The following is an 11,449-nucleotide window of genomic DNA, read 5'->3' on the forward strand; positions in this document are numbered from 1 at the left end:
CAAAAATAAAAGAAATAAAATCAAAAAAAATGCCCAGAATGTACATATTTAAATAAATTAATGATTTTCTTTCTCACATTCTACGTACGAACTCTTACCCCTTCCTACCCCACAAATTACGATTCAGGCGCCCCGCCGAATCATTTGCCCATTTCAATGATGGTTACTTGGATTAAATTTCCCCTATTTTTATTTCTAATACCGTCGCTACTAGAAACAACAACCACAGTAACCACCTGCGAAACGACGACACAACAACCAAACGCAAACATCGGTCGTTGCTCGGGAACAGCTGATGCGCTACAAGCAGCAACAGAAGTAACATCAATTTCCGGCGAGCGACTCCCGAAAATGGCCACAAAATTGGTCGCCTGCGATTTCGAAGTTTTCGGCATTGTCCAAGGTATGTACCTTTGGTTCTAAATAATTGTAAAAAGTTATATAAATAAAGTGAGCCCTTTTTTGCAGGAGTGTTCTTTAGAAAGGTATAAAATTAGCACATATTGGCAGCAGTGAAATTAAACCTAATTGGTATATGATTTTAGCACACGCAAAAACAAGCGGTTGCCCTAGGTTTGCGTGGATGGTGCATGAATACTCGGGATGGTACCGTGAAAGGGCAAATCGAGGGAGATGAGAAACCCGTTGAAGAAATGTGAGTGCCCATATCAACTAACGGCGTGTTCGTAAATTGATTTTTTCTATCGAAGTGATTTTTTTTATCGATGCTGGCGTTCGTAAATTCCAAACAAACGTATGCAAAAGCATATGGAAAGTGATTTGACATCTACCAAACAAATCAATCGACTGATGCATCACCCAAAAAAATCAATTTACGAACGCGCCGTAAGTAGTTTACTGCCGCTGCCGGCAAGTCTGTCCCATATGCAAAAACAACGAACCGAGAAAAACGGCTTTAAAGATTTTTATAAACTTTCGTGGATTTCTCGGTTGAAACTTTACCTTTTCTATTTCTTTCTTCACAGATATTAAGATAATTGTTGTATAATTTCGTCCAATGTAGTTTTGCTTTGGAAGTTGTTGATGCAGAGGAGAAAATAATGATGGGACAGCCTTGCGAGTATATTCCGCATGCGAATTAAATGTACCCGCAAGGCTGTCCCATATTTGGCTTTTCTTTTGTCAGTCGATCATTTGATTCTCTCTATCTACGGTGTATTATTCACTTTACTGATAAAAATAAGTTTGAAATCATGCTTCTGACATATTTAGATAAAGATAAAGTAAGTTTATCGTAAGAATTGAGAAGGTCTAAAAAACAATGAATAACAACGTTCCATGTAAAAACAACCTTTACCTTCATCTTTTGGAAAGTTTTTCGGTCAATATTCTTTTTAGAAACACAATCTACAATAAAAGCGAAGCATCTTGGCTGCAAATATTTAATGAGAAAAATCAATACAACACGACCTACGCGTGTGCTACCAGGTACGCGTATTTTGGTTCATAGATTTTATGAAAGTTCAAGCAGCAAATAACAGCATGACAAAAACCCAAAAAAATATGGCTTTGTATCTGAATATTTTCCATGTTTTACAACGAAGAATTCAATAAGCCTCATGCGAAACTGAAAAACAGTTTGGTGGAATTTACCCATTAGGCTAAATTTAGCTTGTAAAAACTATGGAAATTGTTATTTTTGACTTCACTGTACTGATTTATCTAGTTTAACTTTCGCAATTTCAATGAATGTTGATTTTGTTGCACACATTGCATGAATATTTGTAAAATTAACGTAAATTAGAGGGACAAATTTAAAGCATTCTGTAAAAATATACATATGGGACAGCTTTGCGGGTATATTTCATATGGGACAGGCATGACTTGGTATTTTTTTCACATATGTTGAGAACAAAGTTATGAAAGTTTTTAGTCTAAATTGAAGAACTAACTGTATTTGAACGATTTTTGAGATAAACTGAAAAATGACGAAAATGCATATGGGACAGTCTTGCGAATAGCGGCAGTTTAAGTAATTGTTTAAATTGTTTATTTTTCTGAATTCTTCTATATCCTTGCAGGAAACATTGGCTGAAGACCAAGGGTAGCCCAACGAGTCGAATCGACAAGGCTGTTTTTGGACCTAGCAAAGAAATAACCAAGTATAGTTTTAACGATTTTGCCATAAAACGTTAGATATCGATTGCAACCTATATTTTCCCAAGAAGGTGAAACATTGGATTAACAGATACTTTAGATTCTAATATTTATTACAGATTCAAAGAAACATTATATTTGAATAGCAATTCTTTAGAAACTCATGAAGACACAATTAAATTGCTTCATATTGTGTTTCTCCTTGTAATTTATAGAAAAAAAAATGGAGCAACTACACATGCTCCTTAAATTAGCTGAGAACGGTGAAATCTAGAAGTGGTACAAACCCAGTTGAACTTTTTCTGATGGGAATCGGGTGTCGTGACCACCTTATTAGTCCCTAGTGAACAGTCTTAGCTGGTTGAAGGATAATTGAATCTACTATTCGAATCAACTATGGAATGACTCGCGACAACTAAAAATTTAGAACAAATTCTTAATTATACAAAGTCCATGTCTTTCATCGACACATTTCTAAGTTCGTTTGATTTTGTTTAGGTTACAAAATACAATACATAAAAATCAGCAGTGCCGTTTTTTCTCTTCTTAGAGTTAATCATTATAAAAGTTTGCTTGTGTAAATTTTTAGAAACACAAATTTCTTTCTAATAAATACAACTTTTTTACTGTATGTGTATAGTATAATTTTTGTTCGTTTGAGAAAACTTAATGCTGTTTTACAACATTATTGTTTTATTTATCTCTTTTCGGAAGACATCATGAATCGAGAACTGTTCTCTGTTATGTGCTAAAAGATAATAAATGCATTTTGTTTTGTACCAGAAGAGTGTACGGATAACGTGCTTACTTTGGCGTTATGGCAACTTCCTTTAGAAATACAAAAAAGCAAAATTCATTTCAAATCGTATCGAATTATGAAGTAGAATGCATTGTATGTAGAATGTATCACAAATTTAAAATATTTAGTTACATTTAACTCTTGAAAAAACACAGTCTGAGTTCTAAAATTGTTTGAAAAAAAAAACACAAGTTTCGCACGTGACCCGTACACGATCCTTCCAAATAACAAGTGTTTAAAGTTCGGTAAAATTAGTTTTTAAAATCCTTCAAGGGGTAGTGTTCCTTGTGTTTTTCGACATGGTCCTCCATCTGCTTCAGCTGTTCCTTCAGATGTTGCGGCATTTCATGGTACACATCCTGGAAGCACTCGCGCCAATCCGGCTTCGGAATCTTTTCCGATTGGTTAATCTGGGCCAGCACCTGTTTCCGCACGGCTTTCACGTACTTCTCCTCCTCTTCCTCGTTGAACCATTCACGGTTCTTCATGTAGTTCTTCAATTTGTTCAGCGGATGCTCAACCGTGTTCCAGATTTCAAGCTCTTCGGCCGGTCTGTATGCGGTACTATCATCGGAGGTCGAATGATGGCCAATGCGATAAGCCATCGCTTCCATAACGATTGGTTTGTTATTCTTGAGTACGTATTCACGCGCCAGTTTTGTGGCATTGTAAACGGCAAACACATCCGTTCCGTCGAAACGAATTGCTGCAATTCCATAGCCAGCTGCTCGACCCGCAATTCCGTCACCTCGATATTGTTCTTTGGAGGGCGTCGAAATTGCGAAACCATTGTTACGACAGAACAAGATCACCGGGCAATCCAGAGTGGCGGCAAAATTAAAAGCTGCATGGGCATCGCCTTCGGATGCCGCACCTTCCCCGAAGTATGTTACCACACAACGGTCGTTTTTCGGCTCTCTCTTAAAGGCATACGCTGCACCGACGGCCTGCGGGATTTGTGTGGCCAAGGGCGAAGAAATTGTTACGAAATTCAATTTCCTAGACCCATAGTGCACCGGCATCTGACGACCTTTGCCGAGGTCCTCTTGATTGCCGTAGCACTGGTTGATGAAGTCCGATATGGTGAATCCACGCCAGACAAGGACTCCAGCCTCCCGGTATTGACCGTATACCCAGTCTTCGGGACTCAAGGCAGCAGCCGACCCAATGTGGCTGGCTTCCTCACCGAAGTTGGTCATATAGAATGAGATACGACCCTGCCGTTGGGATTCATACAAAATCTTGTCCATTGTGTTCAGCAGAACCATATCCCGGAACATCTTCTGCACGGTTTCCCGACTAAGATTGGGATCTTGGCTGGAATCTTCCACGATCCCTTCGGCATTCATGGCCCTGTAGATGGGGATCGATTCTACATGTTCTGGCAATGAAAGCGACGGTTTAGATACAAACGCAGCTCGTGCGCCCGGGAATTTGGCAAAGTCACCACCGGAAGTATTCGAAGATTCAGGCTTTATACTGGTTGTCAAGCACTGCGTGTAAGAAAAAAAAACAACTTTACACCCTATCAATTATCCGCAACCCATTAGGTATACTTACTCGCGTGGCCAAATTCTTTCTTGCGATAAATCGGGTTAATTGACTTACAGAACGTAAAAGCGACATATTCGTCTATCAAGTTTAGGACCAGAAAATTAGAAAAATTTAGAATAACTTGTTTCTTGATTGTTACGTCAATGATCCGATCAATTATCACCACCTGTTGACAACACTCTGCTGATGAACTGCGTTGAACGAATTTACTCGCGAATAAGTCGCTCTGTCATGTATTCGATGCGCACATGATAAGAAAGACGCATGCACGATGTTAAGAAGAAGAAATTTTAACCAATCGAATTAGCTTTAACAGTGACGATAGTGGAGACATCTGAGTAAATTCTGAAAAACTTCTTTGAACGGTTCGGGAGTTTGTTTTCATGCCTTAACAGCTTTTAACGGTCCCATACAAAAACGATTGGAATTTTGAAATCTAGGATGGAATGATGTTGAATGAGGATGTCAAAATTATAGGTATTTTTCATTTTTGTGCTTTTAGAGTTTTGTGATTCTTGACATTTTTATCATTGCTGTAAAAAATTTACGTCATTTGGTTAATTTTGTCATTGTTTTTAGTTGATTTTTTTCATTTTGTAGATTCTGTCAACTTTGTTGGTTTCATTATTTCAGTCTTCTGAATCATTTCTTTGTATTTTTTTTTTAATTTAGATCCTTTAGTCAATTATCACAAGTAATAATTGCTGTCATTTTTGGCATTTTCATCTTTCTTTTTAAATTTTTATTTTTTTTGTCATTTTTTGTAATTTCTGTTTTTTTTTTTTGTAATTTTGATTTAAATTTCAATTTCGTGATGTCATTTTAAATTTTATTATTATTTTTTTTCGTTTTTTTTATCTTTTTTATCATTTTTTTTTTTGCAATTTAATTTTGATTTAAATTTCAATTTCGTGATGTCATTTTAAATTTTATTATTATTTTTTTTCGTTTTTTTTATCTTTTTTATCATTTTTTTGGAAGTTTTAGTTAGGTATTTTGGTAGGTAACAGTTTTGTTAATTTCGGTGTTTTTGTCAATTTTATAATTTTTGTTAATAATAATAGAATTATTCTATTATTTTCACCGTTTTTGTTAGTTTTGGAATGTTGATCATTTTTGTCAATTTTATTATTTTGTTATATATGTCATTGCCATAATATTTTTTCTTTCTTTGTGATTATCATCCAGCACATTTTCTTTATTTTATAAATTTGATTTCGTCATTTTATCATTATTTGTTTTTTTTTTTAATTTTATTAGTGACACTTTACTACCCAAGCAACCGAAAGTCGCGTACTTTTTTAAACATGACGCTCCTAAGTTCCCATTTGGCTGAAAAAACGACTTCTATGTACCTATATTCCGTAAAAGTTACTCTGGAACTTCCAGCGCCTTTTGAAAGGTAGAAATACTGAATACGGAACTTCAAAGCGCTTCCCATGCGACATTTTTCAAGAAGGATTCAAAAGTTCGCTGAGCTCCTTCTAATGAACTATTTCAGAACCACCAAGTAGCGCAAAGCACTTGTTTGCAACTTTTAAGAGATATGTCAGAAATTTCTTCCAAATATCTGTCAATTTTTTTGTTGATTGTTGCCATGGGAGAAAAATCTAAAAAATCAACATTCAATAATAACGAAAACAACTGACTTCAGTTTTTATTTGATGGATGGATGGAGATGGAACAGGAGGAAATTTTCGGAGAACAACATCACTTGGTTTTTGGCGCGTGAAGGGGTTTTAGATGTTTCCTTAAAGGCTGTATAGCATTCTTTACAGACACCGTAACGAACTTTTTGTAATTTTTTGTCTTTTTTTTTTAATTTATAAAAACCTATTGTTCTAATTTTTTTATTGTTTATATATTTTTTTGTTATTTTTCCCTTTTTTGTAGTTTTTACTCTTTTTGCAACTTCGGAAATTCTTATTATTATTATTTATTTAGTAACTTATTATTTTGAATTTCATTCTTTTTATCATTTTTTGTCAAAAATTCCAATTAAGTAAATTTCAATCCTTTTATTTTATAACCTTCAATTTTTATGTCTCTTTTGTCGTAATTGTCATTTTTTTTTATTTTGCAATTTTTGAATTTTCGTTTTTTTTATTTGAACATTTTTGTGTTTTCTTTTATCATTCATATTTTTTTTATTTATGCTATTTTTATGTTTTGTGATTTCTTTGTAATTTTGTTATTAATTTTTTTTTTGACAAAATTTATGTCATTTTTTCTGTTACACTAGTTTACAGCATTTTTGAACTCAGTAAACTGAAGGTCATTTCTAATGTGAAATCGGGCGCTGAATCTGAAAATGATATTCAAAAAAATCTCAGTAGAACCGTTTTTGAGTTATGCTCCAAATATGAAATTTCGAAAAAATTAAAAAAGTTCTTGTACTTAGATTAAAATATCTCGGACGGCATAACAGTAATTTGAAATCCCTCTTTTGCATATTGAAGGTGAACAAATTTTCTATCGATCATCTGAACACTGTTTTTGAGTTTGACCAACAGTATTGTTGATATTAGTGACTTTATGAGAGAAAAAATTATGAAAAACGCATTTTTTAAGAGAAAATTTTGTTTCAACGAAAGTTTTAGACTCAATGGTAGCATTTAAAAAATCTGATTTTCTTTTGCGCTTGAAAATTTATTCAAAACAAAGATTTTAAGTGGTTATAAATCGAAATCGGTTGAAAATTGAAGAAGTTATGGCTACTTTACCATAATAGTATTTTTTGTAGTTTTTCATAATTTAACGAACCGCAGTACACTCTTCATAGTATAGGAAGAATGAAACATGATAAATCTCACTCGCTCCAAGTCAAAATTATTTATTAGCTTACCAGAAGGTCACATGCCAAGTTTCAGGAAGATCTGACCATAGGGAGGGGTTGCTTGAGTCTCAGACGTGAATAAAATTTTGAGGTATTTTGCCCGGAAGGAACGAAAAATACTGGTTTTTCATCAATAACTTCTCTCATCACTAGCTGATTGTTTTTTATGATTGATTTTATTAAAGCCTAAGTTGAGACAAATATTTCACCCGAAGACTGTAACTCGATTGGATTTGAAACAGAAAAGTTATTGCGGTTCAAAGATTGTATTTTGGTCGAAAATTCTCGTATAAAACGCAATGAGTAAAAAGTACTCATTGCGTGTTGGACAAAATTTACAGCCTTTGAACTGCAATAACTTTTTTAGTTCAAGTCCAATCGTGTTGCAGTCTTCGGGTGAAATATTTGTCTTAACTTAGGCTTTAAGAAAATCAACCATAAAAAACAATCGGCTAGTGATGAAAAAAAGTTATTGATGAAAAACCAGTACTTTTTGTTCCTCCCGGGCAGAAAACATTAAAAATTTATTCACGTCTGAGACTCAAGCAACCCCTCCCTATGGTCAGATCTTCCTGAAACTTGGCATGTGACCTTCTGGTAAGCTTATAAATAATTTTGACTTGGAGCGAGTGAGATTTACCATGTGTTATTCTTCCTATACTATAATAAGTGTACTGTGGTTCGTTAAATTATTAAAAACTGCAAAAATTACAGTTATAGTAAAGTAGCCATAACTTCTTCAATTTTTAACCGATTTCGATAAATAACCACTTGAAATCTTTGTTTTGAATAAATTTTCAAGCGCAAAAGAAAATCAGATTTTTTAAATGCTACCATTGAGTCTAAAACTTTCGTTGAAACAAAATTTTCTCTTAAAAAATGAGTTTTTTATAATTTTTTCTCTCATAAAGTCACTAATATCAACAATACTGTTGGTCAAACTCAAAAACAGTGTTCAGATGATCGAAAGAAAATTCATTCACCTTCAATATGCAAAAGAGGGATTTCAAATTGCTGTTATGCCGTCCGAGATATTTTAATCTAAGTACAAAAACTTTTTTAATTTTTCCAAAATTTCATAATTGGAGCATAACTCAAAAACGGTTCTACTGAGATTTTTTTGAATTTCATTTTCGGATTCAGCGCCCGATTTTACATTAAAAATGTTGGTCAGTTAATCAAGTTCACGATTTTTTTTAAATTTTGTAAACTAGTGTTATTAGTATCGTTATTTGTCACTCATGTTATTTGTTGTATTTTTCGTATGTTTTGTGATTTTTGCAATTTTATCTTTTATTTTGAAGGAGTTAGTTTTTAGATTTGAAAAATTGTAATTTAAGTTTTTTCCCATCATTTTTTTTTCAATTTCTATTGTTGTGATTTATGTCATTCATTCAATCATTTAACATAGAAATTTGAATTTCAGGGATATTCATTATATAGAATATTTTTTAATTAAGAATTTCTTGAAGATTTAACAGATGCAGCAGCGCTTCAAATATTACCTGATGAAAAGCATTTAATTGGTGCGGATGCCCTCAATTTAGGTAAACATTAAATAAAAAAACAAGCGAAAATTGTGGAAAAACACCAGAGCTGGCCACACTGCTGATAGCATTATTTTGAAGGAAAAGAAAAAGTAAACTTAACATTTCGATCCGTAAACACACGACGGTTTCCGAGATCGGATTGAAAGTGGAACGTACTTCCTCCGGTGGTATCGTATAACACAGTGACGCTACGGAACGCGACCTCATTGGATCAGAATAGGAGGTTTAGTGAAATTTTGCTTTTTTTTGTGTGTCTTTCTGTGTTTTTTTCCTAGGGGATATGTTTTCCCTGTTTTAATCCTGTTGCGATTGTCAGATTTTAGTATTTTCTTTTTCTCCTCGGCCATTCCGGATTGCTCATTTTGGGCTTCCATTGACGAAATTATTCGTTAGTTTTTTTTGTCAAATGTTACCCTTAACATAAGCACAATCTTCTAACATCTTTTTTTCTTGACTATCTAGGATTATAATTTGCACCATCATTCGCTTATTTCCTCCCACACTTGGTCCAATACTGAGGGCTGCAATATTTAACATTTATTTCCCACCACATTACCAAAACCAAATTAAACAATTCCTTAAAAACCAAACCATAAAATGTCCGTAACTGGCAATAATATTGATTATCAGAATACGGACTTCGGATCGGAGATGGCATCACCTTCGCAGGCTAGTCCACTGGCCGGAACTACGGGTGGCACCGGAGCAGCCATTCCCGGCGGGGCGACAGCCAGCTCTAACAGCTCCAAGTCATCAGCAGCTGCCGGGGCCAGCAGCAGTTCTGCTCCCGATTTGGCCACCCAGGTGAGAACTCGCTTTCAAATTTCTATTTTGAACAGGTATTAAATGAGTTTTTTTTTCTAGATTCTCACAAAACCCCGGCTCCAAGAGTTGGTCCGAGAAATCGACCCCACCGAACAACTAGACGAAGAAGTAGAGGAGCTATTACTGCAGATTGCCGACGATTTCGTCGAGAATACAGTCAACTCGGCGTGCGCTTTGGCCAAGCACCGAAAAGTCGCTAAAGTTGAGGTTCGCGATGTTCAACTACATTTAGGTATATTTAAATATATCTTTTAGATATGATTTAGAGAAAAAAAATTAATATTTTTCTTTTTCTTGCAGAACGCAATTGGAACATGTGGATACCCGGCTTCGGAACAGACGAACTGCGACCCTATAAGCGAGCGACTGTCACGGAAGCCCACAAGCAGCGTCTGGCCCTTATCAGGAAGGCTATCAAAAAGTATTAACTTCTCCATAATTCGTATCAAACAAATCAAGTCCAATTGAATTTGTCCCCCAAACTGATTTTTCTACCAATAAAATACAGAACGTTCACAATAGTTGACAGAGTACCAACAACAAACCGATTTGTGATTCCGACGATTTGAAATATATTTATTTTCGATTAGCGAAATGATGGCAACTTTACTTACTGCTTACTTATGGGTAATACGATTCTCACAGTTCCGTCTTGCGCTCGATCTTGACCAGCTCGACCTCGAAGATGAGGACCGAGTTGGGGGGAATCTTTTCTCCGGCTCCACGCTCTCCGTAGCCCAGTTCCGGGGGGATCACAAGCTTGCGTTTCTCTCCTTCGCACATGTTTAACAGTCCCTGGTCCCATCCCTTAATTACCTGGCCCATGCCCAAGGTGAAAGTCAGCGGATCTCCCCGCGGGATACTACTATCAAATTCGGTTCCATCTTCAAGGGTTCCCTAATAAAAGAAAAATTCAAACCAAACGTAAACTTCAGATTAAACTCCCGGTACCAACCAAAAGCTTACCGTGTAGTGCATGTGCACCAGATCGCCCTTCTTGGTGCGGACGGTACAATTTTCCACCCTCTTTTTAACCCCAATTTTGAGCTTTTTCTCTTCGGCGGAAACCAAACTAACACACAAAACCGTCAGAGCCAACAGAAGCAAAGCTGACCACGACTTTCCGGTAGTGAATTTCATTTTCCTTTTGGAAAAAAAATCGAATTAAAGGACACGTAATTAATGCCGGAACGCGAGCGAAGCCTTTTTTTACCGAACACGAAAAAACTTTGAGGTTGATACACTGAGTAAAACTAACCAAGTTAAAACTGATTGATTTTTTTCGTAATTTCGCCTGGAGTAACCTAACGAAGGGGCATAACAAGAAAAACGTGTTGATGGTAAAAAATCCAAACTATAAATGAAAAGTATTGATTTTTGAAAGAAACATATTTGTACCACTATAAAAATATGTAATTCTGCTACTTGAGTAAAAAAGTCAAAAAAAGGCCAACATTAAAAAATAAAAATAAGATCACAAACTTTGAAATATCCTAACAACGAAATGAAAAAAATAATCAGAAAAATGAAAGAAAAAATAAAATTCCAAAAATCTAATGATATATAAATTTATCTTCCTCACTCAGAAATGTTATTTTTTCAAATCGTAAATTAACGTCATTTCTGTAATTTTAGTCATTTTTGTCGGTTTTGTCTTGGCATATTTTGATTTTTTTTTTCATTTTTGTTTTTCTGAAATTTCATAATTTATGTCCTTTTTGGAATTTCTTTTTGTCATTTTTGTTATTTTGTTATTTTTTTGTCATT

The 11,449-nt window shown here is 34.8% G+C and overlaps 4 protein-coding genes across 6 annotated transcripts; 2 read left to right on the plus strand and 2 right to left on the minus strand.

Moving 5' to 3' along the window:
- Positions 1-115: 115 nt before the first annotated feature.
- Positions 116-2,749, plus strand: LOC129756853 (acylphosphatase-2). The gene is made up of 4 exons (XM_055753884.1): positions 116-403; positions 469-485; positions 546-655; positions 2,043-2,749. Exons 1-4 carry the CDS (start codon positions 157-159, stop codon positions 2,155-2,157), a joined length of 489 nt encoding a protein of 162 aa, XP_055609859.1. The 5' UTR covers positions 116-156; the 3' UTR covers positions 2,158-2,749.
- LOC129756852 (2-oxoisovalerate dehydrogenase subunit alpha, mitochondrial) lies at positions 2,727-4,790 on the minus strand. Its single transcript, XM_055753882.1, has 2 exons — positions 4,478-4,790; positions 2,727-4,410 (listed from the first exon to the last, which is right to left on the minus strand). The coding sequence occupies exons 1-2, from the start codon at positions 4,541-4,543 to the stop codon at positions 3,169-3,171; spliced, it is 1,308 nt and encodes a 435-aa protein (XP_055609857.1). The 5' UTR covers positions 4,544-4,790; the 3' UTR covers positions 2,727-3,168.
- Positions 4,791-8,914: 4,124 nt separating this feature from the next.
- On the plus strand, positions 8,915-10,261 carry LOC129758353 (transcription initiation factor TFIID subunit 12). 3 transcript variants are annotated; one of them, XM_055755859.1, is made up of 4 exons: positions 8,915-9,080; positions 9,320-9,661; positions 9,722-9,914; positions 9,983-10,261. In XM_055755859.1, exons 2-4 carry the CDS (start codon positions 9,455-9,457, stop codon positions 10,108-10,110), a joined length of 528 nt encoding a protein of 175 aa, XP_055611834.1. In that variant the 5' UTR covers positions 8,915-9,080; positions 9,320-9,454; the 3' UTR covers positions 10,111-10,261. The 3 variants fall into 3 exon arrangements, with proteins under 3 accessions (XP_055611834.1, XP_055611836.1, XP_055611835.1); XM_055755861.1 differs by having other exon boundaries at positions 8,917-9,075; positions 9,486-9,661; positions 9,983-10,260; XM_055755860.1 differs by having other exon boundaries at positions 8,919-9,080; positions 9,488-9,661; positions 9,983-10,260.
- On the minus strand, positions 10,231-10,917 carry LOC129758354 (peptidyl-prolyl cis-trans isomerase FKBP2). The gene is made up of 2 exons (XM_055755862.1): positions 10,649-10,917; positions 10,231-10,579 (listed from the first exon to the last, which is right to left on the minus strand). The coding sequence occupies exons 1-2, from the start codon at positions 10,820-10,822 to the stop codon at positions 10,322-10,324; spliced, it is 432 nt and encodes a 143-aa protein (XP_055611837.1). The 5' UTR covers positions 10,823-10,917; the 3' UTR covers positions 10,231-10,321.
- Between the last annotated feature and the right edge of the window lie 532 nt (positions 10,918-11,449).

This window comes from Uranotaenia lowii, chromosome 3 (assembly GCF_029784155.1).
Source record: "Uranotaenia lowii strain MFRU-FL chromosome 3, ASM2978415v1, whole genome shotgun sequence".
NCBI lineage: Eukaryota > Metazoa > Arthropoda > Insecta > Diptera > Culicidae > Uranotaenia > Uranotaenia lowii.